The 27133-nt window shown below is 33.4% G+C and overlaps 2 protein-coding genes across 4 annotated transcripts in view; both read right to left on the bottom strand.

The window, feature by feature from the left end:
- Window positions 1-24037, bottom strand: part of LOC111063498 (centrosomal protein of 135 kDa-like) — a 38792-nt gene extending 14755 nt beyond the window's left edge. The window contains exons 1-6 of the mRNA XM_039443825.1: window positions 24032-24037; window positions 22689-22851; window positions 9201-9344; window positions 5538-5782; window positions 2718-2852; window positions 1426-1563 (exon numbers count right to left, since the gene is read on the bottom strand). Coding sequence (XP_039299759.1) covers window positions 1426-1563; window positions 2718-2852; window positions 5538-5782; window positions 9201-9344; window positions 22689-22851; window positions 24032-24037 — 831 coding nt within the window. The remainder of the gene's footprint in view (window positions 1-1425; window positions 1564-2717; window positions 2853-5537; window positions 5783-9200; window positions 9345-22688; window positions 22852-24031) is intronic.
- The window catches only part of LOC111055145 (centrosomal protein of 135 kDa), a 32183-nt gene continuing 10587 nt past the window's right edge, over window positions 5538-27133 (bottom strand). Inside the window, exons 5-12 of one of the 3 annotated variants that reach the window (XM_039443822.1) lie at window positions 26475-26666; window positions 24432-24587; window positions 22689-22851; window positions 21111-21432; window positions 17141-17373; window positions 13207-13339; window positions 9201-9344; window positions 5538-5782 (exon numbers count right to left, since the gene is read on the bottom strand). In XM_039443822.1, the coding sequence (XP_039299756.1) occupies window positions 26607-26666 (60 nt within the window). In that variant the 3' untranslated portion in view covers window positions 5538-5782; window positions 9201-9344; window positions 13207-13339; ... (3 more) ...; window positions 24432-24587; window positions 26475-26606. Of the gene's footprint in view, window positions 5783-9200; window positions 9345-13206; window positions 13345-17140; window positions 17374-21110; window positions 21433-22688; window positions 22852-24431; window positions 24588-26474; window positions 26667-27133 lie in introns of all 3 variants that reach the window. The other 2 variants (XM_039443819.1, XM_039443818.1) reach the window with 2 other exon arrangements.

The raw sequence follows: 27133 nt of genomic DNA on the forward strand, positions 1-27133 counted from the left end.
CTAGTGCGGGAAAAATTTTTCTGCACTCCAGATTTGCAACATGGCAACGCAAAATACTTAGTAGGTTATATGGAGCAACAGTGCAGCAAAATCAAAATGAAGTTGGTAACAGTGACTGCTGTGGCTGCTATAGTGAGCAGACGTGCAACGAAGCACAACGCGCTAATTATTATTCATTATATATTATAACCAAGGACAACGAGGACTTTAGGATTTTAGGATTAAGGTTTTTATCAATAATAAAATTACACAGAAAAACATTTGATGCATTTTAGGCAATTTTACCCATAATTACCCACTTTTCATATTCAATGGTAACTGTAGGAAAAACTTAATGTGAAATACGTGCGCAAAGTTCCTCTGCTGCACTCAAGAAACCATTCCGCCCTCGCCTACGGCTCGGGCGTAAACGTTTCTTTCGGTGCAGCAAACTGTCACTTTGCGCACTAGTTGCACAAATAACTATTTTCATTCTAATTTTCAATCTCATTCAAAACTAAAGAAGATGGCGGTCAAATTGATACTCGGTTGATAGAAGACAAACCTTCATTTTCATCTACAATATTCCCATTAAAATCCAACTTTATTTCAATTATAATTCTCATTCTGATTTAAATCCAAGATGACGCTCAATTGATATAATTCTCATTTCAACCAAATCTTGGTTGAAAGAAGACAAAACGTCACTTTCATCTACAATATTTCCATTAGAATCCAACTAACTTCAACAATATTTCCATTAAAATACAACTTTATTTCAATTCTAATTCTCATTTGGATTTTGAATCCATGATGACGCTCAATTGATACTCGGTTGAAAGAAGACATTCCTCCACTTTCATCTACAATATTTACATTAAAATCAACTTTATTCCAACAACTCATATTTTTTATTTTCGTTTTGATTTAAATCCAAGATTATGCTCAATTTATTGATAATCGGTTGACAGAAGACAAACCTTCATTTTCATCGACAACATTTCCATTAAAATCCAACTTTTTTACAATTCTAATTTCAGTTTCATTTCAAATCCAAAATGACGGTCAATTATTTATATTCGGTCGAAAAGAGACAAAAATTAACTTTCATCTACAATTCTATCCATTAAAATCCAACTATCTTCAACAATATTTCCATTAAAATCCAACTTTATTTTAACAACTCATATTTCTAATTTCCGTTTTGATTAAAATCCAAGATAACGCTCGATTGATTCTCGGTTGAAAGAAGACAATCCTTCATTTTCATCAACAATATTTCCATTAAAATCCAACCATCTTCAACAATATTTCCATTAAATCAACTTTATTTCAATAACTCATATTTCTAATTTTCGTTTTGATTAAAATCCAAGATGGCGGTCATGTAAACGCATGCAGGTTGACAGTTTTGCAGCCGCATTTTCTTGAACAGAAGCAACTTACATCCGATTGGTCGTGGCTGGAGGGGTTCACATTGTTGCTAATCTGCTTCTGAAGTCGGTTGAATTCTTTCTGATAAAAGTCACGCTCCGTTACTAGACGCTGTAGGATACAAGATGGCGACTGGTTACGCAAGCCTGGCTGTTGACAGAAAGTACAAAAAAGTAAATTATTTTTATTCCCAATATTGAACAGATAGAATATTGTGATAATATTGGACAGAATTCTTGTGATTAAAGCATAGAAAAAGTTTATAGTTGCAAGTATAAGAAAATTAGTATGATTGCATAGATAATAATTATGAATAGTGATATAATTAGAAGCATCATTGCATATAAAATCAAGAGATAGCATAAGAAGATACACCATGGTGTAGGTAGTTTATGATTCAAATTTAAAGCCGACTTTTGTTAACTTGAGCCGATCGCTGTCGACTACTGTCTATTATTAAGGCCTGAACATATTAAGCGTTATTTCAGGCGTTTTTCAGGTGTTTTATCCGGCGCCAACCCAATCAGCCAATCGGAGAGCTTTGCTTGCCCTGCAGACTCGAAAAACACTCTCTGAAAACGCCTTATATGGTGTGGTCTTTACTGTTTTAGCCGGGTGTGAGTGTAAGAACGGCACAGTATGAGAGATTACCATCGTCACATGGCTTCACGAGAAAGACATACTATCGGCTTGATTTGACAGTGAAATTTGGAACATGAACGCACTACACCATGGGATATCTTCTTATGCTGTGTTTTCTCTACGATGAATGACTCAACATACACGTATTTCGAACTGATATTAATTTTAGACTAATAAATGCATTACATTCAACACTCTCAAGCTAGAGAGCTACCTTTATCGCTCCGCTATGCTTTGACCATTGGGAAGAGATCATTATATAAGATTCCATTAGATTAGAGTTCTTAATTCATGTATGTAACAATATGTTCTGACTGATACACTAATTTATTAGTAAATGCTAGTATAGCGAATTATTAAACGAATTAAAAGTATGAGAAATCATCAATTACAATGCAGATTGAATGCAAATTAGAATTGGGGTGATATAATATTGTAACACTATATTAATCAGCGGCATTTCAACAAATAATTGTTGGATCTCTGAACAAAATAATACCCTTTTCATCAACAAAAGTCTATGAGAATGCTAAAAATAGCATTTTAATGTTATCAAAGTGAAGCTCCAGCTACCCAGAAGCATTTTCGATTATTACCAGGAATGAATCGTTTTACAAACAATCACAATTTTGATGATAAATAAATAAAATACGGATACATACCTCATTCGATGCACCTGAATCGACAAGGTTCGATATTTGTTCCCGAATTTTGGTCAATTCCTTCTGATAAGTGTCTCTCTCTGCTTGCAACCGCTCCAGCTTGATAATCAGTTCTTTATCTGTAGAAGATGTGCCCTAAACAATAATACATAAATTGATTTATAAAATAAAATTATAGTACCCTTTCTTTGAAATTGATAAAATAATTTATTAAAAATACAAATAAATAAATTGAAGGTGATGATTATAATTGATTTATAAAAAAAAATTATAGTACCCTTTCTTTGAAATCGATAAAATAATTTATTAAAAATACAAATAAATAAATTGAAGATGATGGTTTCTTAATCCATTCCGAGCTGCGATGTATTAACACACTTTTTTCTATGTATTTAAACACGACATGCAGTCAAATATTAAGTAAATAATTGAAAACTATTACTTAGTGACTGTAGTACTTTCGACCGTCTCGCGATCATTTTCAACAGTGTTGACTGTTACTACAGTCAGTAAGTACTAGTTTTTGGTTATTTACTTAAATATTTGACTGCATGTCGTGTGAAAAACATAGAAAAAGTGCGTTAAATAAATTGAGTTGATAAACAAGAAATAAAGATGATGCAGTATATCACATGATAGTGTATGCAGACTATATAATTTCTACTGCTCTCATAATCTCAGAACTACTTGGGTCATCAATAGATGATCTGAAGTTTCAACGTTTTTCATAGTGTAAGATATATAGTGAATTGAAAATTAATAGTTAGTCTCTGAGACTGTTTCAATGACAATAAAAATAACGAAATCTATGAGATTACTATAAATGACTATGTTGTATCATATAGAAACAATAGCGTAAGTAGATAACCCATGGCATAGGGCGTTTATGTCGCAACTTTTACTGTTATCTCAAGCCGATAGCCCACGTAGTTCTTTCCCGTGAATCTTTATGACGCTGGTAGTCTCTCATATTGTGCCGTTCATACACTCTTACCCGGTCAAAACAGTAAAAATCAACAATAATCGACAGTAATCGGCTTGGGATAACAGTAAAAGTTGCGACATAAACGCCCTATACCATGGGATATCTACTTACGCTATTGTTTCTCTATGGTTGTATGAAGGTGCAAATGAATTTGAATTTTGAAAGTTCTCTTAGCAATAGGCTAATTAAAAGCTTGAGCTAATAATGAACAAATAATGATGATATATCGCATGAGGTTACTATGATGAGGCCCACGTTATAGTGGCAGTGGAGAAAGATAAAAGAACAGCGTTGCCGATTCTCTGCCTTGCTATTGCCTTCTATACAGGATAGAAGGCCTATATGATGTGATATCAACTGTTCATTCTTGTTCAAAATAATCAATTATGATTTATTCGTTAAGAAAATATATTTTCCAATGATTAAATAATAGCCTACATTTTCATAATAGAGTTTGAATATTTTGCTAATTATATTTCTAAACTGTTAAGATATAACCTCGCAACGTTACAGAGCTAGAAAAGGATATAACTATCTGCTTTGTGGAATGATAGACAAGGATACCAACACCATGTTAACCAAATAATGGCAATATAACGTGGACCTCACCATATAAAAATGTGAATGAAAAAATACTAAGAAATTGTCAAAAAACCACTGATTTATTGATAATTAGAAAGACCGGTTTCGGTTATTACACCATTGTCAATCTCTGATAAACTAAAACTAAATACAAGAGCAGCAGAATTTATACTAGTAGGCGAGTACTGCTATTGGTCGAGGGCATGAACGCCTGCCATTGGCCTAGCTAGACAGTCTCCTCCCACTCAACAAAAAAAAAATAATAAAAAATAAAAATGTCCCTAAATAATAATGAATAACTTGAGATAATAATGAATAAAATAAGTATTATATACCACATGAGTTTACCACATGGTTTTCATTCTTCAATCATCATATTATACTGTCATCATGAATTTGGTCGAGACATTCGTTAATTCATTGACAATGATGTGAATGAATAAATAAATACGAATTAATGAATATTATAAAATTCGGGATGAACCAACAGGCATTCGCCCAAAACCATTTCTATCCCTATCTGAAAAGAATTTGTTAACGGTGTGGCGCTAGAAAAGGATAGAGCTATCTACTTTGTCTAATGACTGACAAGGATAGCAACACCAATGTTCATCAGGTGCTGACTTCATAACGTGAACCACACTATAGATTATAAGTACCTATATAGGTATATCAAGTGATAATTTTAAGTACTGGTATATATCTAATACCGGATTTTATTGAGTGATAGATCCATCTGCAGTTGACAGAATAATACGTGGATGTTGTCAATTCCACTATATTTGTTCAAATATTAATTGACATTACAGAACCAGGTTTCATGGTAACACCTACCACATCTTCAGCTGAACTAATTATAGATCCATCTGCTTTGACTAATAATCTGTTTTTAAAGGATAGCAAACTAATGTTAATGAGGTGCTCACTTTATAACGTGAATCCCTCATTATATCCACTCACTATATTTGTGGAAGAGGAGGCTCTTATTGCCTCAACTTCGCCCACATCACTTTTAATGTTATAAAGAGCAAATAAAAATACATTTATTCAATTTAAATTCTATCACTTATGAACAACTAAATTACGACATAGCAGTCAGGTATTTATAAATAAAAGCTATTAGCTTCTACTCAACATTTTTGGAGCGCTTTCGGACACTAGGTTCTTCATCGACACTTGTTGACACTTCCGTTGTTCAATAAGTGATTATTAACAATGGAAACAAACATTAAAGAGTTAAATTTTATATTTACCTGTTCATTTAGCCTGACAGTCCCATCATAAGCTTCATGCAACTTATTTATGAGCTCAGTTTGTTTTTCTGTCAGATTCCTGATGGTTTCCTCCAATCTCTTCCTCTCATCATCCAATAACTGTCTCTCTCTTTTCATCTTCTCTTCGTCTTGTGCCTTCTCTTTCTCTATCTCTTTCAGCCTTCTTTCGCTCTCCATTGTCGATTTTTTCGACTTGGAAGAGGCGAAACGATCGGGTTTGGAAGCTGGAAAAAGAGGCAGAAAATTGTGAAATAAGAATACATATAATATCAGTGCGAGGCATGCGCGAGAAACATGCGCAAGCCTCAGGAACAGTGCCGTGACGCTGATCATGTTTTCATACCGATAAGTTCACTCATCTCAGCATACAGAGTGTTTGATAAGCTACTCCCTATTTTTATACAGCTATAATTTATTTATTTATGAACCAATTTTGTTAGAACTACATTTGTTAGATGGAGCACTGCTTCAGGTTGAGTTTAACACCAATTTTCATTCGTTTCAGTCTAAAAATGCCCCCTCTCTTGACTGTGGAAGAACGAACCAAAATAGCAGCTCGTTATGTGGTCTGAGGATCTGTGGTGCGAGTACAAAGGTGATGGAGGGCTGAACGAGGGATCCATGAAGCACTGGATGCAAAAACATTAAAATCTTTCTTAAGAATTGATTGATTGATTGATTATATGCCTTTATTAGGGCGGAATTAGGACTCCTTGTCCTCTCTGCCACACAACCCTAAGAATCGTTGCAACAGAGTAATGTGAAATACCACTTTCACGAGATCATTGACGCAGTGATTTCTTAGGGCTCATCATGAACTTTTCACGACCTCTGTCAACATTCTCGGCTGTCCTTGACGTTGATGGTCTTCCTGATCGTCTTGCATCTGCGACACTCCCTCTTGTTAGTAATTTGGAATGGCAATTTTCAACTGTTTTTGAATCTAGTTTTGCATGAATCCCTCGTTCAACCCTTCACCATCTTTGTACTCGCACTACAGATTCTCAGACCACATAACGAGCTGCTATTTCGGCTCGTTCTTCCACAGTCAAGAGAGGGGGCATTTTTAAACTGAAACAAATGAAAATTGGTTTTAAACACAACCTCAAGGAGTGCTCTATCAAACAAATGTAGTTCTAACAAAATTGGTTCATTAATAAAGAAATTATAGCTGTAAAAAAATAGGGAGTGACTTATCAGACACCCTGTTTTCCAATTATTATTATTATCATCGCTCCCTGGTAGATAACAGCTGTTAACTAGATTGTTCTGTGTTCAATCCTTTGCCCCTTTATTGTCTTTTCATATTGGAGGGGTGATATTGAGAAGTTTCAAGAGGCAAGCCATACGATAATGACCCGAACGGGGCGAAATATATTGAAAACGCAGATGGAAAAGATCCTAGCAGTCCTAACCTTCCGGCAGTCGCGCTGTTGTAAAAAGTACAACAGTGTTAGTTTTTTTGCTGCACAAAACTATTGGATGGGGTGGTGTTAGTGAATGAGTCACCTATGCATTCCAAAACTTTCTCCCCATCACTCCACTGAGTTGCAGTATCAACCGAGCAATGGTTCAGTCTTTAGGTGCTATTTAGTCGCCACAGTGCATAAGATAGGGAAAGACTGTATACGGGGACTGTAAACGAACCAATAACACAGAATTGATGGCTTTGCTTGATGTACCTTATTGGGCTATGAAATGGTAATCATCCAAATTTTCATAGGCGTAAAATAATCCAAGAAGATGGAAAAAGTAATTATACAATTAATTAATATGTTTTGACAGTAAACAGAGTACATATCACTTGGAAAATTGGATGTTGTAAAAAGTACAACACGCGACTGCTCGTGTGATTGAGTAGGGCGCGACTACCGGAAGGTTAAAGCAGGGTTAATTGATGAACAAGTCATGGATGTTGCTGTGACTTTAATTATCTCAAACATATTTTGTCATGATTAAATAATACGATTTCATGATTGATATATAATATTCTGGTAGTTCTTTGTGTTCCTTCACAGTCAACAAACTACTCGACAACAGTGGGGAGTAGAAAATGGTAGAGCTATCTGCTTTGTCTAATGATAGACAAGGATAGCAACACCAATTCTAATCAAATACGGTACTGCCATTATAACGTGGACCTCACTATAGAACAAGAACAACCACAACATGATACAGTATCAGCACAATTTGATACAGTATCAACACAATCTGATACAGTATCAAACCAATATGATACAGTATAACCACAAATGATACAGTATCTCACTATAGTGCGATCCACGTTATAATGACAGTATTTGTACAACTTTGGTTTTCCTATCCTTGTCTATCATTCGACAAAGCCGGTGGTACTATCCTTTCCTAGGTCCACAACGATGACAATTATGTTTTTGACAGTGTAGAAATATAATTAATTAATGGAGAGAATCGGCATCGCTTTTCTTCTATCTTTATCTACTGCCATTATAACGTGGACCTCACTATAGAAAGATTGATTCCACCAATTCTAATCAAATACTGCCATTATAACGTAGACCTCACTATAAAACAAGAACAACCACAACATGATACAGTATCAACACAATTTGATACAGTACCAGCACAATTTGATACAGTATCAAACCAAAATGATACAGTATCTCACTATAAAGATTGATTCCACCAATTCTAATCAAATGCTGCCATTATAACGTAGACCTCACTATAGAACAAGAACAACCACAACATGATACAGTATCAACACAATTTGATACAGTATCAACACAATATGATACAGTATCAAACCAAAATTATACAGTATCTCACTAGAAAGATTGATTCCACCAATTCTAATCAAATACTGCCATTATAACGTAGACCTCACTATAAAACAAGAACAACCACAACATGATACAGTATCAACCAATTTGATACAGTACCAGCACAATTTGATACAGTATCAAACCAAAATGATACAGTATCTCACTATAAAGATTGATTCCACCAATTCTAATCAAATACTGCCATTATAACGTAGACCTCACTATAAAACAAGAACAACCATAACATGATACAGTATCAACACAATTTGATACAGTACCAGCACAATTTGATACAGTATCAAACCAAAATGATACAGTATCTCATTATAAAGATTGATTCCACCAATTCTAATCAAATACTACCATTATAACGTAGACCTCACTATAGAGCAAGAAAAAAACACAATATGATACAGTATCAAGACAATTTGATACAGTATCAAACCAATATGATACAGTATCTCACTATAGTGAGGTCCACGTTATAATGACAGTATTTGATCAACTTTGATGTTGCTATCCTTTTCTATCATTCGACAAAGCAGGTAGTACTATCATTTTCTAGCTCCGCAACGATGCCAACTCTGTTTTTGACGATGTAGATATATAATTAATGAGGCAGAGAATAGGCAACGCTGTTCTTCTATCTTTATCCACTGCCATTATAACGTGGACCTCACTATAGAAAGATTGATTCCACCAAAATTCTAATCAAATTCTCAAGACCTCACTATAGAACAAGAACAAAACACAACATGATACAGTATCAACACAATTTGATACAGTATCAGCGCAATCGGATACAGTATCTCACTATAAAGATTGATTTGATCATTACCTGGATCACTGATGTTTTTATTAGAGTCACTACTGCTATTACTATCCGTTTCATCTTTGGACTTAGCTCTTGCCTGCACTGATTTGGCTGATGTTTTCACTGGCCGAGTGTCCACTGCTGAATCTCTCTCTGCTGTTTTCTTAGCTATTTAACAAAAGAAAGAGCAAATTACAACAAACAAAAGAGGACAATATTGATAAAATAGGATAGAGAACGAGAGAAGATTATGAAAGCTGAGAATTGTTTATTGGAAAAAATGTGTTGATAAAAATTGATTCGGATCGAATTAAAGATTGAATAAAAAATGAAGAGTACATAGGATACCGATTTAAAGAAACAAAGGAGAACAATATTGATAAAATAGGATAGAGAAAGACAGAAGACTGGAGAGAATTTGAAATATGAATATTGTTTTTGGAGAAAAAAGTGTTGATATACATTGATAAGGATCGAATTAAAGATTGAATAAAAAATGAAGAGTACATAGGATACCGATTTGAAGAACAAATTAGAACAAACAAAGGAGAACAATATTGATAAGATAGGATAGAGAAAGAGAGAAGACTGGCAAGATTATAAAATATGAATATGTTTATTGGAGAAAAAGGTGTTGATATACATTGATGCGGATCGAATTAAAGATTGAATAACAAATGAAGAGTACCTACATAGGATACCGATTTGAAGAAACAAATTAGAACAAACAAAGGAGAACAAAATTGATAAAATAGGATAGAGAAAGAGAGAAGACTGGTAATATTATAAATATGAATATTGTTTATTGGAGAAAAAGGTGTTGATATACATTGATGCGGATCGAATTAAAGATTGAATAACAAATGAAGAGTACCTACATAGGATACCGATTTGAAGAAACAAATTAGAACAAAGGAGAACAAAATTGATAAAATAGGATAGAGGAAGAAAGAAGACTGGCAAGATTATAAAATATGAATATTGTTTATTGGAGAAAAAGGTATTGATATACATTGATGCGGATCGAATTAAAGATTGAATAACAAATGAAGAGTACCTACATAGGATACCGATTTGAAGAAACAAATTAGAACAAAGGAGAAAAAAAATTGATAAAATAGGATAGAGAAAGAAAGAAGACTGGCAAGATTATAAAATATGAATATTGTTTATTGGAGAAAAAGGTATTGATATACATTGATGCGGATCGAATTAAAAGCTGAATCAAAAATTAAGAGTAGGCCTACATAAGATAACGATTGAATGAAACAAGGGATGTAGAATTACTACAATGATAACACTTTTTAGTATATTTCGACTGAATATCATGAGATTGAGCTGATCCTAACTAAATTATACTGAAACTGGGTAGATAGTGACAGATTACTGTTAAAATGAATTGGGTAACTGAACACTTTTCCTCATAATCTCAATTTTTCTCCACAAGGACCAACATTAAACACCGATCTACAAAGACAGTAATTCTAGATCTATTATTATTACAATTTGGTTGGATTGTTTTGTCATGTTGAGCTTTGTTTAATTTATGTATTTATGAGTGTGGAATAAATAAATTTGAAATTAGCTGCAAATATTGTTGTAAAATCAAGATGTTACTATTAAATGTACTTATAGATTTTCGTACATGTTGTTTTTTCAAGTCCAGAATGAAATTTTTATTCACTGAATGAAAAATTATTACAGTAAATGAGAAAATACAAATCGAAGTTTTTTATTTTGAGTAATCTATCAAACATTAGGCTTGAGATATTTCACACAACAATAAATGTATGTAGGATTCATTAATAATATAGGACATGCACGGGTTATAGGCTACATTCACACTAAAGCACATTCATTTGTAATTTATCATGCTAGAGAGATTTCAACCAGAATAGCAGAGAAAAGAATCTACAGTGAACATACAGTAATATACTATATGAAAAAAAAACAGATAAATAGGTTCAAATGTACATAAAACACCCAACAGTTTAAAACCAACATTGAATTCCAAGATAAAGTAGAGGCCTACCTATTGTATTGTCCAGTATTGTATATAAGCATCCAGTGTTATGTAAAGGCTGTGCAAAGGATAAAAATAAACTTTCTACTCGTGATATTTTTCCAATTTTTTCGATTTGTATATCATTAAGCTATCAAAATGAAAAACTTTTCTCAGGAGAACATTTTTTCCAATCATTACTTTTTGAGATATGAGCGTCTAAAGATTAAATTTTTGGGACAGAACATTTCAAATTCGGTAAGAGATGAATCCATGAGATTTAGAGGATAGATTCTTCATGGTATTGTTGATCTAGTAAAATAAAAATTTTCTGAAAATATTCATTTTTAAGATAGTTATTCAATTTAGGTACCAAAAATAACTTTTTGTTGAATTATTTTTGGTAAAGTGAATAACTTTTTCAAAAATGGATATTTTCAGAGAATTTTTTGTTTTATTAGATCAACAATACGATGAAGAATCCATCATCCAAGTCTCATGGATTTATATCTTACCGAATTTGAAATGTTTTTCCCAAAAATTCAAACTTCAGGCGCTCATATCTCAAAAAGTAATGATCGAAAAAAATGTTTCCTGAGGAAAGTTTTTCATTTTGATAGCTTGATGATATAGAAATCGAAAAACTTTGAAAAATATCACCAGTAGAAAATTTATTTTTAGCCTTTGTACAGCCTTAAGGAAGCATAAATTTGGGTTATTACCTGTTGTTTCCTATGTAATATTAAGAATTATGAATAAATATATTTTTGGTTGGGTGATTCCCACATGAGTTCTTGGCTTGTGCATGGGTAACGAGCCAGATGATAATGAGAGAGTGGACCTACAGTTTTAGGTGAGTTCCGAACAACTTTACAACTAGTGAATAATATTTAGAGTAGCTGGCTCAAGCGGTCACCCTTCCAACGGGAGTAGCAAGCGCATGATTCTTAACCTATTATCTCAGCGCGAACACAGAGTCAAACCGCTTCCCAATTTATTTAATAATTATTGTAATATTCAAATATGGAATTATCGATACCGGCCAGGCTAGACGAGAGAACTAAGGTGTCACACCATTCAGTCTGCTAGCGCTACCTGGTCATGGGTTTGAATCCTGCAGGTAGACATGGACGTTTGATCATTACATTTTTATCCCATTCCATTACCCGTGAGCTGAAAGCTCATATGAGAATCATCCACAATAAAAAAAAATCAATAAGATTATTGCCATAGTGAGGTCCATGTTATAATAGCAGTGAAGGAAAATAGGGGAACAACGTTGCCGATTCTCTGTCTCGGTCCTGTGTCGTGTGTTAATGAGAAGGATATTTTCTATCCTTCTAAAAGAATCGACAATTATTTGTTGAAACACCGCCGACTTATGAAGTTACATCACATTATTATATTATTGTTATTCTAATTGCATTCTTTATTTATTCTCATTGATTAATTATTTATACTTTGTGAAATTCGTTGAACAACTTGCATTATCGTCATTTAATGTAAATTAGTGTATAAGCCAGTAAATATTGTAACATACATAAATAAAGAAGTCTAATCTAATCTAATCTAATCTCGCCACTGCCTTCTATAGAGGATGGCTGATAGCGGTAGATATGTTATAAAAATAATTAAAATAAAAAAGGGTACTGAGATTTTTATCTTTATTTCTATTCATATTACAAGTAGCCCTATACGGAAAAGAGACAATAAAACGGTATATATGATGTTATATTATAACTGTTCATTCTTGTTTAAAATAATCAATAATATTTTATTCGCCAAGAAAATATGTTTTCCAATGATTAAATAATGAATTTTCATAATCGATATCAAGTATTCTGTTGATTTTTTATATTCCTACATTGTAAAAACCGGTTTGGCAGCCTTGAGGACGTGGAAAAGGATATCGCTATCTGCTTTGTTGAATGATAGACAAGGATAGCAACACCAATGTTGATCAAATACTGCCATTATAACGTGGACCTCACTATAGCAGAGCTTGGATCTCGCTATCTGTAGGCTTACTTGGAATTGGCATTGCATTCAGATTAGCTGTAGGCTGCCTAGTGGGTGACTTCTGATAACGAGTCTGTTTTCTAGCGGACTTTTCAGATACTTTTGTGACTTTTGAACTCTGCGCTTGGTTTTGTTTCGTCATCTTCACTAGGAAAATCACTAAATGTTTCAGTTACAACATTTCAGATACAAACCAAGGATTTTCAAAGTTTTAAATGCTTTAAATAAAAGAGTACTTCATGTTTTTAATCATTTTAATAAAGTAGCCAATAAAATTAAGTGATTTTATAAACCAAGGATTCTAGATTATTCCTTGGACCTAGATTCTTCAATATTCTCCCAGATGAGATTAGAAAGCTACAGAATCTCAAGAAATTCCTAAAACAAACGAAGAGTTGGCTATGGCTTCATTCACCATTAGAAGTAGAAGACTTATTCAAAGTAGTAAGCTGAGAAACACATGGTGCTAATATCTAATCCATTATTGAATATGAATTTCAGTGTAGTATGGTCTTTTTACTGTAGTTACTTCTGTATCCTTTAAAGTTTAACCTTTGCTTTGAGCTTTGATCTGCAAACATGTTTTATTTATCGCTGTTATGTCTCTCTTTATTTTTCATTTTTTCCCCTCTCTTGTCATGAATTATGTTGAAAAAAATTATACTGGTGATTCTTCCTCCCATTTTTCGCAGTTTTAACTACATTTCATAATATAAGTATATTTAAAGAGAGGAAATGCTACAATCAATCAATAAAATTACTTGATGATGGTGATTGAATGTGTGTGTGTTTGTGTGTGTGTGTGTGTGTGTGTGTAGGCTTTTTTCTCCTATATCCGATTAAACCTCAACTCCTGCTCACGGACAAGTGCTTCATGAAGCACTTTGTGAGCAGTTATTGTTCACATTAATATTATATTATATATTATTATATTATATACTATTACTTACAATCTATTATTAAATTTTAGATGGATTATTGTTTTATTTGTCAAGCTAGACTCTATTTGGTTTCTGTATATGTATTTATGAGTGTGAATAAATTTGAATTTGAAATTTGAATTTGAATTTGAAATAAATTAAACTACCAATACTCAATAACAACATCTAAAGGTGCGTACAGACTTTCGCTCTGCTCCGCAATCGAACGTCACTCGAGCAGATCGATTGATGATCGACCGGGGAGCAAGAGTGGAACGCGAGAAGAGCTAACATCTCCCGTAACGTTCATGATCGGAGCGATTGCGGAGCGAGTGCAGAGTGTGCGTGAAGCGATTACGGAGCGAGAGCGGAGCGTGTTGGAGGCGCGTATATCTGTACGCACCTTAAGGCACAATCTAAGTTAAACCATAGAGAGAAGATTGTATAAGAAGATAGATATCCCATGGTATAGGTCGTTTATGTTCCAAATTTCAAGCCGATTTTTTGTTCACTCAAGTTGTTTACTGTCGACTACTGTATATTATAAATGTTTTGTTGGGATGAGAGTGTAAGAACGTCACAGTATGAGAGACTACTGGGTCACGAAAATGAACTACTAGGACTATCGGCTTGAGTTAGCACTGAAAATTGGAAAAACAACGCCCTATACCATGGAATATTTTCTTGTGATATTTTATCTATATGGTTAATCTACGAGTAGGCAAGGTAGAATTTAATGTTGTGTTATAATCCAGGTTTAAATGAACAGCCAATCTATCTCTGTTTAAACCGAGATATGGGCCTGAAGCTTGTTTCCATTAGTTGATCTTAGATTAGATTTATAGGGTTTAGGACCGAATTCACCAAAACGTAAACTTGGTTTGAGCGCCAGTTGATTCTAAATAAACAAAAATCTGGTGTGGCGCACTCACACAACTTTCCTTGCCGTTATGAAAATTGATCACCTGACGCTAGTGTACCCGCGCATCTCAAGTCTACTATTCAAAGATTTGAGCCAGCTGGTGACAGGGCAATAACGCTGGAGACACACATGAGGTCTGCTATCTCTTCATAGTGAATGATTTAATAGAATCAACAATAATTTGCAATTGAATAATCACATTTTCTCGAATTTAAAGCTTATTTTCAAATTTAGGTGAAAATGTTACTGAACATTAATTGTAGAGATTTTCATGCTCAATCTACTCCACTTGATTTTTTTTGTTTCAATTGTATCTGAAGCCTGATAATTGGGAATCTATCTGCATTGATGGGGCGGAGCTCCTGAAATTTTTACAGATATGGGACTTGTGGCAGTTGATGAAGCTTATCGATGACTATTTTAAGTATGAATTTGATCAAAATCGTTGGAGCCGTTTCCAAGAGAATCACGAAAAACCCTGTTTTTGACAACATTTTCGCCATTTTAGCCGCCATCTTGAATTGAATTGCATTTGATCGAAATTGTTAGTGTCGGATCCTTATAGTGAAAGGACCTTAAGTTCCAAATTTCAAGTCATTCCTTTATTTGGGAGATGAGATATCGTGTACACAGACGCACATACACTCATACACACACACACACACACACACACACACACACACACACACCACACACACACACACACATACACACACACACACACACACACACACACACACACACGCATACATACCAATACCCAAAAACCAGTTTTTTCGACTCAGGGGACCTTGAAACGTATAGAAATTTAGAAATTGGGGTACCTTAATTTTTTTCGGAAAGCAATACTTTCCTTACCTATGGTAATAGGGCAAGGAAAGTAAAAAATCATATTAAAAATCCAATTCAAAATCATCTGACTTAGAATCAACTGCCGCTCAAGCCTAATTTTCGTTTTTGGTGAATTTGGGCGTTATGAACATGATAAAGATTCTGGAAAGCATTGACAAGCTGAAGTGTTTTCCTATTCAACAGCCTAATAAACCTACTCTACGCAGGGCGGCCTGCACATAGAGACAATATTATGTTTTACCAGCTTACATGGGATTAAGAAATTGGAAATATCTGGAGCTCAAATGTGAAAGGCATTTCCAATTCCGTGTTCCCTTAACAACAAGTGGACGCTTAGAGAAAGCTACTATTGTCCCCGTGTGCAGAATGTGCTTTACACTTTATTTAATCCTAAAATGGATGGACACGTTAAGCCGTCAGTCCCGGCTGCCTAGAAAGCAGTCGTCAGTCATGTCAGAGGCCCTGGAATTGATCAGTTGCGACCTGAAACTCTTAACACCAGACCTGAGCCAGCCAGGTCACTCGATATTATTTTATAATCCTCAAATATATTTTATTTATATATTTGTAATATACAAACTTATTATCATTTATAATCATAAACACCGTTCAATTCATGCTACAAGTCTTCATAATACCCTTGTAGTCTAAATCCACTCCCCCCAACCATTATTATTTATCGATAATTATTTACCTATTTCGATGATAATTTTAATATTTTAATTTAAATATTATTTTCATTTTCAATCATAAACACCGTTTAATTCATGCTACAAGTCTTCATAATACCCTTGTAGTCTAAATCCACCCCCCAACCATTATTATTTATCAATAATTATTTATCTATTTCGATGATAATTTTAATATTTTACATGTGATTTCAGAGAGCTAAATTCAGTTTAATTGGATGAGTTTCTCCCAGTTAGGTATCTAATTTGATCTAACTGATAATAGTAAGAAAGGTTCAAATTTCCTTCAAAATTATTTCCTGAATAGTTTCCTGAACCGTTATTATTTCCTATATTTGTTAATTAAAAAAAAAATCTATTAGATTATAACAGTTTCTATTTCGGACTATGTGCAACCTTATCTAAATTTGGGAGAGGAATAGCACAAGGTTAGGTACCTTATTTTTTCTCTCCCTATCATTTTAATGAAACGTCCTATTGATTCATGAATCAATAAAGAATATATGACTACCTAAAAATCATACTTTATGCAGCTAAAAGAACAATACATTCTTTCTTACCACTTCTTTTTCAACCGGACGACTTTTAACCCCTCTCAAAGTATCATTGAAATCAACCTCAGTATCTTCAATACACGAATGTATCGGGGGATACACTGTTGACGAAGTAAATTTATTCTTCTCTTTCACAAATGTTCTATCTTTCTCATTAGTATTGTTTGTCTCTTTTCTGGTAGCATTTTGTTTTCTCAAATTTGAATTACCAGCTGCGCCAGTCTTGGGAATTTTCTTTACTGGGATACAAAAGAAAATTCGATCATAATTTCAACTAATTTATTTATTTTAATTTGTACATAGTTCATAATATGAACAATACAAATCAGTCGCATTTACATTTGGGTTATAAAATTAAAAATATTTCATGAATAAATAAATATTTCAAGTTGATTACAACTCAGCTTATCATCTTAACTGATCCATTGATTCAACTTGATATTATCTTCAAAGATAAAGTCCCGGTAGCATAAAGTCCCTGTTGAATTTTAACCATGATTAAATGTCACAAGAACCAAAAATTGTTTGAAGAGAAAGCTTCTCTGATTGGGTTTCGTTGCATTTAATTATAATTAGAATTTAACTGGCGTTTGTGCAACCGAGCCGATGGAATTATTTACAGTAACTCATTCTTATGATATTTTCAGGCAAAGAGTTATAAAGTTTTATCTACATGGCTTGTCCATAAAGTAATATTATAACTGGCGATTGTGCAACCGAGCCGGAGGAATTAATCTACATGGCTTGTCCATAAAGTAATTATAACTGGAGTTTGTGCAATCGAGCTGGAGGAATTAATCTTCAAGGTTTGAGTATAAAGTATGAGACTTGAACCTCGGGCGGAGGTTTTAAATAATTGTAATTTCATTTTTATTTCAAGCTTATGGGAGCTTTAGAATAGAGTACCCTGTACACTGAACATGGGGCACAGAGTCTTAAAACGCGTCCATAGTAATTTACAAAACATACAAATTTGGGAAAGGAACAGTTGTGGCCTGGAATGATACAGTATCATTAAATTGATACAGTATCATTAAATTGATACAGTATCATTAGAATGCAATCATTCATAGTTGAGAACTAAATTAGGAAATTGGAGAAGTTTTGGGCAATAGCCCAATGGAATGATACAGTATCATTAAATTGATACAGTATCATCAGAATGCAATCATTCATAGTTGAGAACTAAATTAGGAAATTGGAGAAGTTTTGGGCAATAGCCAGTCTGTTTTTTCTTATACAATCAATGTATTGTTTTTGATAACCTAATGAATAAATAAATAATTATATTGTATCTATAAATGTATATATAAATAAATATAACATACATAAACAACAACTACTGTTTTAAATTTTGTGCTACATTAAGCTACTGACCAATGAACAATTCAAGAAGGATAGACATTTTAGAAGAAACTACTACATCCATAGCCGTATTACGTTTACTACATAGTGAGGTCTGAGGTCCACGTTATAATGGCAGTATTTGATTAACATTGGTGTTGCTATCCTTGTCTATCATTCGACAAAGCAGATATCGCTACCCTTTTCTAGCTCCGCAAAGTTGCCTTATCGTTGTTTAACAATGTAGAAATATAATCAATTAACAAAATATTCAATCTCAATGATAGAAATTTATTATATAATCATTGGAAAATGTATTATTTTGACGAATACAATATAAATTTATTATTTTGAACAAGAACGAAGAGTTGATATCAGATATACCAGTATAAGCTATCCTCTATAGAAGCTAGTGGCAAGGCAGAGAATCAGTAAAGCTGCGTTTACACGAAAGTTATTAACAAAATGTTAATAACTTAATCCTTATAGATTATATTAGATTGAACATAACTTATCATACACATGATGAACATATGTGTTTGTCAAGTTCCGTTCAATATAATTCTAATAGAATCTATAAGGATTGAGTTATTAACATTTTGTTAATAACTTTCGTGTAAACGCTTAACACTGTTCTCCTATTTTTCTCCACTGCCATTAGAAGGTGAACCTCATGTATATAAATAATGCTACTACTACACAATACATAAAGAATAATACTACACAGAACATGATACATAAAATACATACACAAACTACATGATAAATAATACTACATGGAAAATTATTCATTTACTATTATTGAGATAGGAAAGAATAGAAAACTTATTTGTTACAAAAAACACAAACAATACAGTTTGAAATACGTACAAAGAAATTAAAAATAAATGATAGAAGAAAAAGAACTGAACAATTTTAGAACACTGATTTTCAAAGAAGCTAACAAATCGAAAATACATATCGTATAGAAGATAACTAAAAAAATTCTAGAACAAAGAGGTTGAAGCAAGCTACCATGAAACTAGTTATTGAAAATTAAATATTACAATTTTCAAGATTGGAGAGAAAGAGAAAAGAGATTTACTGAAAAAATCCAGGACCTTATTAGACTGCTTTAGCAAGTTAGTACCATTATTTTCAAACAAACTACCATAAAAAACGTTCAAAATTAAATATCCTGATCTTTGGCGATTGAAGATACTACAATAATAGATGGAAGATTCATTAGAAACTGCAGTTGAATGCTGGAATATTATCACTGTATAGTAATCATTTCAAATATCCAATTAAAGCTAATTTCCTTCTGCTATCAATTTCTTCTTAGTTCTTTAGTAAATATAATTAATGATTTAGTGTATAAATTGAAATGGACATAGCCTACATAGTATTTGGACAATTTAAGACAAAATTAGGAAATGGAAGAAGTTTTGTGCAATAGCCTGTTCTTTCTTTTCCGACTACGGTATTGTTTACTCTATCCAATAAATAAATAAATATATGCAGTAGCAGAAGTCCTTAGTTCTATTTATAGAGAACTATCATTGGATACTCTTTATTTATTCAATCATTTAAGGCTGTGCAAAGGCTAAAAATAAACTTTTCCTATAGAGTTACCTTGGAAAGTGGCCATTGCTGCACTGATTACAGAACGCAAAGAATCACTTTTCCGCTCTAGTGCGGGAAAATTTTTTTCCGCACTCCAGATTTGCAACATGACAACGCAAAATAGTAGCTTATATGGAGCACCAGTGCAGCAAAATCAAAATTAAGTTGGTAACACAGATCACAGACTGTGGTATAGTGAGGTCCATGTTTAAACGTTTCTTTCGGTGCAGCAAACTGTCACTTTGCACACTAGTTGCACAAATAACTATTGTACTCGTGATATTTTTCCAAATTTTTCTATTTGTATATCATCAATCTATCAAAATGAAAAAGTTTTCTCAGGAAAACTTTTTTTTTTCGATCATCACTTTTGAGATATGAGCGCCTAAAGTTTAAATTTTTGGAACAGAACATTTCAAATTCGGTAAGAGATAAATCCTTAAGATTCAGAGGATGAATTCTTCATGGTATTGTTGATTTAATAAAACAAAAAATGTTTTGAAAATATTAATTTTTGAAAAAGTTATTCAATTTACTAAAAATAACTCAACTAAAGTCATTTTTGGTTATTTTTAGTAAATTGAATAACTATCTTAAAAATTGATATTTTCAGAAAATTTTTGTTTTACTAGATCAACAATACCATGAAGAATTTATCCACTAAATCTCATGGATTCATCTCTCACCGAATTTGAAATTTTCTGTCCCAAAAATTCAAACTTTAGGCGCTCATATCTCAAAAAGTAATGATCAGAAAAAAATGTTTTCCTGAGAAAACTTTTTCATTTTGATAGCTTGATGATATACAAATCGAAAAACTTTGAAAAATATCACGAGTAGAAAGTTTATTTTTAGCCTTTGCACATCCTTAACATAACACAACTACCAGAAAAGTATCACAGGCTTAAGGAGCCCAAAACGGTTGCAATTCTAATTTATACAACATTTGTTTGAAATGATTATTATACAGTAATACTACAATTAAAGAGAAACAGAAAATACATTGGAAAGAAAAAGTGAAGAATACCTGGGCTCTTATCACTTGAAGAAACATTTAGCGTGCTAGTTTCATGCGGGTTACTTCTACGATCAATCTCAAACGAACTGACATAGTTATTAGAGGACTTTCCAGTGGAGTTAAAACTGTTTCTAGCATGCTGTGAGGTATCAGGCATGTTTTCCCCAGATTTCAACCTGGAGTTTTGCTTATTTTTTACCGTTGTTTTCTGCCTCATTCTCAGCCAACTTTTTCTCAGTTTCCGAGAGTCGATTTTCCAAATGTTGGATGCGATCGTGTTGACGTCTGTTTATCTCCGTTAGGCGTTCTATCTCGCTCATCAGGTCTCGTTCTAAAGGACAGAAGATATAATTGTATATGAAGAAGATAAAGAGAGGAGACAAGATGAAAGAAGAGACAAGATATAGCTTAATATCGATAATATCTGATCGATACACGAGATAATATCGATAATATGAGATAAGATAATACGGATGGTGCCGATCTTGTTTTAAACCAGTTCAACTGTTATTTTCTAACGTGGCATTTATGTTTGTCAAGTTCACTTGGCTTCAAGTTTTGTATAAAATAACTTGAAAACTTCAAGTCAAGTTTACTAGAACAGAACATTGAATCCACTATATACCAATGTAGACCATTCTTCAGGTTTGCAAGTATAGAGAAAGTAGAGCATATCATAAGAAGATATCCCCTGGTATAGGTAATTTATGTTTCAAATTTACAGCCGATTTTTGTTAACTCAAGCCGATTACTGACGACTACTTTCTATTATATTACTGTTTTGTTGGGAGTGTAAGAGTGTAAGAACGGCACAGTATGAGAGACTACCAGCGTCACATAGGTTCACCAAGAACAACTACTAGTAGTTCTGTGAACAGTAGACCTCGCGCTCAGTAAGTTAAATTGACCTGTTATGTTTTCTCAAAAATTAATAAATAATTTATCGATTTAAAATGTCTAGAAAAAATCCTAAATAAACATAGAGCTTTCTGTCCTATCGTACCGTGACGTGTCGTCCCGGAATGTGAGTGTGAGCGCTGTTATCAGGTCTGGCTGCAACTGTCTATAACGTTGATGGAAAGATACAATTTTCAAGATGTTCGATGTTTTTGAACGGGTAGTATTATAGTCAACTGTCTACTAACGTTGATGGAAAAATAAATTTTCAAGATGTTCTAGGTTTTTGAACGGGTAGTATTATAGTCCACTAGACAGCTGATTTATGACGAATAATTCTTTAGTCTGATTTTTACGGTAATATTGGCGTATGAAGGAGACTCCTTTTTCCTTTTATATTATCCTTTGAAATGCAAAATTTCCAAAAACCTTGTATATACGTCGACGCGCAATTTAAAAAGGAACATACCTGTCAAATTTCATGAAAATCTATTACCGCGTTTCGCCGTAAATGCGCAACATATAAACATTAAGAGAAATGCCAAACCGTCGACTGGAATCTTAGACTTCACTTCGCTCTGTCAACTAGGACTATCGACTTGAGTTAACAGTGACATTTGGAACATGAACGCCCTATACCATGGGGATATCTTCCTATGCTATCTTTTCTCTATGATAATATTTACTTACCAATAATATTCAACTCGTGTACTCTTTCCTGAAGTTTCTTCTGCTCATCACTTGCTGATTCACTCGCTCCTTTCTCAGTTTCCAAATCCTTTTTCGACTTTTGCAAATCTTTCAACTTACTTTCCAGTTCCTCTATTTCAAGTATTTTGCAATCTAGCTTCTCCTAGAACAGAAAAATACACATTCAAGTCATTTACATCGGGTACAATAACAATTGAATGAATACAGTATTCGAAAAAGAAGTTTTGTGAAGTGAACAACTACAAGACTTAACCTATTTCGGACTCTGTGTAACCTTATCTAAATTTGGGAGAGGAATAGCACAAGGTTACCTTATTTTTTCCCCTTCCTATAATTTTGATGATGTACTTACATTATAGGGATTCATCCTCTGAACAAGACTGCTGTAGAGTAGTATAGAGAGAGCAAAATTTGACCCAGAGGCACTCAATCGGTATGAGAACAGAAATGCAGAAATTTATTATTTTATCAATCAATAAAGATCGTGTATACATGTGTATTATCATTTCAACTTGATCTGAATTTATCACCAGATAATATTGTGAACACACCATATAATTGAGTGCATATCTTTGTTTAAAACATCAAAATAGCGTATTAATACATCGCACTTCGGAATGGGCCAAGAAACTATCATCTATAAATACATATTCTTTCATATATTATGATATATAATAAAGGAGAGAATTGGCTTATACACGTATGGGATAGGAAATTGACGAATGACATATCATCACGTCTGAACCACTCAACTGTTTAACTTGAAATTTTGCATATAGATTCTTGATTTACCGAGGATTGTTATAGACTCATTTTAATTTCTATTAGTCAATAAAATTCAATTCAAGAGCTTCTGCACTTCAAGCTGATTATGATTTTAATATTAAAACAAATTTATTAGATTCGTGATACAATGTTCAGGTAAAATAAAAGCACAATCAAATAGTTCTACTATTGTAAATTATTACAATTATTGATAATACTTCTAATATCAGCATGGAACTATAAGACTTAATTAAATTTTTGTAGCTTTGATTATAAGTAAATAAATTTTTATATTGTCTAAACAGCTGATACTCTCACTCAGCGGTCAGGGTTTTGCCCTTGCTGGGTGGTGCCATGTAATTTTAATTTATTTGTAAAATAGCATAATATTATAACCTAGAATATTTCTTTTGTAAGTTTTTATTTTGTTTTTGTATGGGCAATAAAGATGTTTGAAAAAAATCTATATGTTGTGCTTTCAACAAACCCTTGCGGAGCACGGGTAACACGTGCTCGTGAAACATAAATATTTGGAAAAGAAGACCGTGTTCACGCACGATCATTTCACCTTGATTTGAAGGTAACATCAGAAGATATTCTCAAGTAATAATAAGAAGTATAAAGTGATAATATTGTAATTGTTTGTTTGGATCAATGATTAATTAAATCGTTGAATCAAACAGGGCCGACGACCGAGAAAGAATACCGTTGGTTCTTATGGGGGTATTCAAGCATTGTCAGAATGAAAGCCTGTGAACACCCCCATAAGAATCAATGGTATTCTTTCTCGGTCGTCGGCCGTTTGAACGAAAATAAGACGTCATTTTCGAACAGGTTACAATCCGTTTAAAATTTGAACAAACAATTTTAATTCACCTGTAGCTTGCTTACTGTATTCTGGTCATTTTCGAATAGTTAACATTTCGTTTGAAATTTGAACAAACAATTTGAATTTACCTGTAGCTTGCGTACTGTATTCTGGTCATCCGTGGCACATTTGCAATTTGTTCCTCCTGCACTTCTGCGATTAATCAGCTGTTCTTCAAGCTGAGCATTCCCTCTCGGCAAGCTTCACGGCTCTGCACATTGCCTCATGCTGCAGTTCTTGGCATTCTAAAATAACAAAATTAGGAGTAAGATACTAATTGACCGAGCGAAGTGAGGTCTAAAATTCAAGTCGACGGTTTGGCATTTCTCTTAATGTTTAAATGTTTGAATGTTTATATGTTTAAATTATTATATGTTGCCCATTTACGGCGAAACGCGGTAATAGATTTTCATGAAATTTGACAGGTATGTTCCTTTTTTAATTGCGCGTCGACGTATATACAAGGTTTTTGGAAATTTTGCATTTCAAGGATAGTATAAAAGGAAAAAGGAGCCTCCTTCATACGCCAATATTAGAGTAAAAATCAGACTATAGAATTATTCATCATAAATCAGCTGACAAGTGATTACACAGATGTGTGGAGAAGCCAGTCAGGTTAGTTTCAATCAGGTACTAGTGTACTAGTAGTTCTGTGAACAGTAGACCTTACGCAGTATTCACATCCACAAGTACCTGATTGAAACTATAGACCTTATGGAAATACAGCAATAGACTGGCTTCTCCACACATCTGTGTAATCACTTGTCAGCTGATTTATGATGAATAATTCTATAGTCTGATTTTTACTCTACTACCTATTGATTTACTCTAAAGGAGGCTCCTTTTTCCTTTTATATCATCCTTGAAATGCAAAATTTCCAAAAACCTTATGTATACGTCGACGCGAAATTAAAAAAGGAACATACCTGTCAAATTTCATAAAAATCTATTACAGCGTTTCGCGGTAAATACGCAACATATAAAACATTTAAACATTCAAACATTTAAACATTAAGAGAAATGCCAAACTGTCGACTTGAATCTTAGACCTCACTTCGCTCGGTCAATTATTTTTCCTTCAATAACAGTATGATTGTTTGTGTTAAAAATCAAAACAGATATACAGAAATATATTAAATCACATTTATTTATAACAAGCATTTTGCAATCTAGCTTCTCCTAGAATAGAAATAATAAACATATTATTATGAAACATTAGTTGTAAAATCGCTCCCAGCGGTTTGGAGCCCACCTAAAACTGTAGGTCAATTCTTCTCTCATTATTATCCACCCCATTATCTACGCACAAGCCTAGAGCTCAAGTGGGCATCACCCTCGTGAAAAAATGATTCACGTCGCCATTGCACAATCACATAAAGCAACAACGGAGATTGAAATCCCGTCAAAGCTATATTAGAAAAAACTATAGTGAGGTCCACGTTATAATGGCAGTGTTTGATTAGTAATGTTATTGCAATTCTTGTCTATCATTCAACAAAGCCGATAGCGCTATCTCTTTCTCACTTTTTTCTGTTGCCAGATCCTCTTTTAACAATGCAGAATTAATAATTAAATTAACAAAATAATTCATCTTAGTTGTGAAAATCCATTATTGCAAAATATAATCTCTTGCTTAATAAAATATAATTGATTATTTTAAACGGGAACGAACAGTTAATATTACATCAATAAACCTGTATAGTTGGCATTGACAAGACAGAGGTTCGGCAACGTTGTTCACCTATCTTTCTCCACTGCCATAAATAATAATAATAATATCAAGTGACCTGGCTGGCTCAGGTCTGGTGTCAGAGTTTTCAGGTCGCAACTGATCAATTTCAGGGCCTCTGACATGACCTAACGACTGCTTTTTAGGCAGCTGGGACCAACGGCTTAACGTGTCCATCCGAAACACTGCCATTATAACGAGGACCTCACTATAGTAGATTGGTTCAATTCATAGTTTCAGCCACCGTTGCACATAAGCCTGTTAAATTGAATCATGATTAAATTTACGAGAGCCAATCAGAGAAGGTGTTTCTGAGAAGAAGGCTTGTTTGGTTGGTTCTCGTGGCATTTAATCGGGATTAAGAGTTAACATAATTTTGTGCAACCGGATGTAGATCATTTACCTGTCAGCTGTTCTCTCAGTTGTGCCTCCAAATATGAGGACCTAATTTGCAGCTGAATTAGCATTGGCATTACAACAGCAGCGTTCCTTACAGCAATTGAGTAGACATTTCCCAGCTGTCGGCATTGGAGTGTTATGGGCCAAACTCTAACATATGTTGCAAACGCTCGATCTCTTGGTTTCTGGCTGCTACCTGGGGAAACAAAACAACAATATTACTCAAGAAATATTCAAGATTAATGTAGGTAATGAATTTATTGTGATGTATTCTGTGATTCATTTAGAGTATAAATTCAACCTTCAAAATTCAAAATATTCAAATCATATTGTGTGATGAAATTCAAAATATTCAAATCATTATTCTTGGACTGAAAATCAAGTGACGAAGCAGTGTGTGATTTACATAACCTTAACTTTTGGACAACATTAACATTTTATCAAAATTTTTGGAGAGAAATAATACAGGCTCAGCCTAGTTTTTCCTCCAATGTCATAATTGTATTATGATTATAGTGTTTTATACAATAAATGAAAATGAAATGAAATGAAATGAATGTATTACAATGAAGGTATTAATACTAATTGAAAAAATACTATAACGAGGTACACGTTATACAGAGTGTCTGATATTATGACACACCCTATTTTTATACAGCTATA

Source organism: Nilaparvata lugens, unplaced genomic scaffold (assembly GCF_014356525.2).
Source record: "Nilaparvata lugens isolate BPH unplaced genomic scaffold, ASM1435652v1 scaffold1639, whole genome shotgun sequence".
Taxonomy (NCBI): domain Eukaryota; kingdom Metazoa; phylum Arthropoda; class Insecta; order Hemiptera; family Delphacidae; genus Nilaparvata; species Nilaparvata lugens.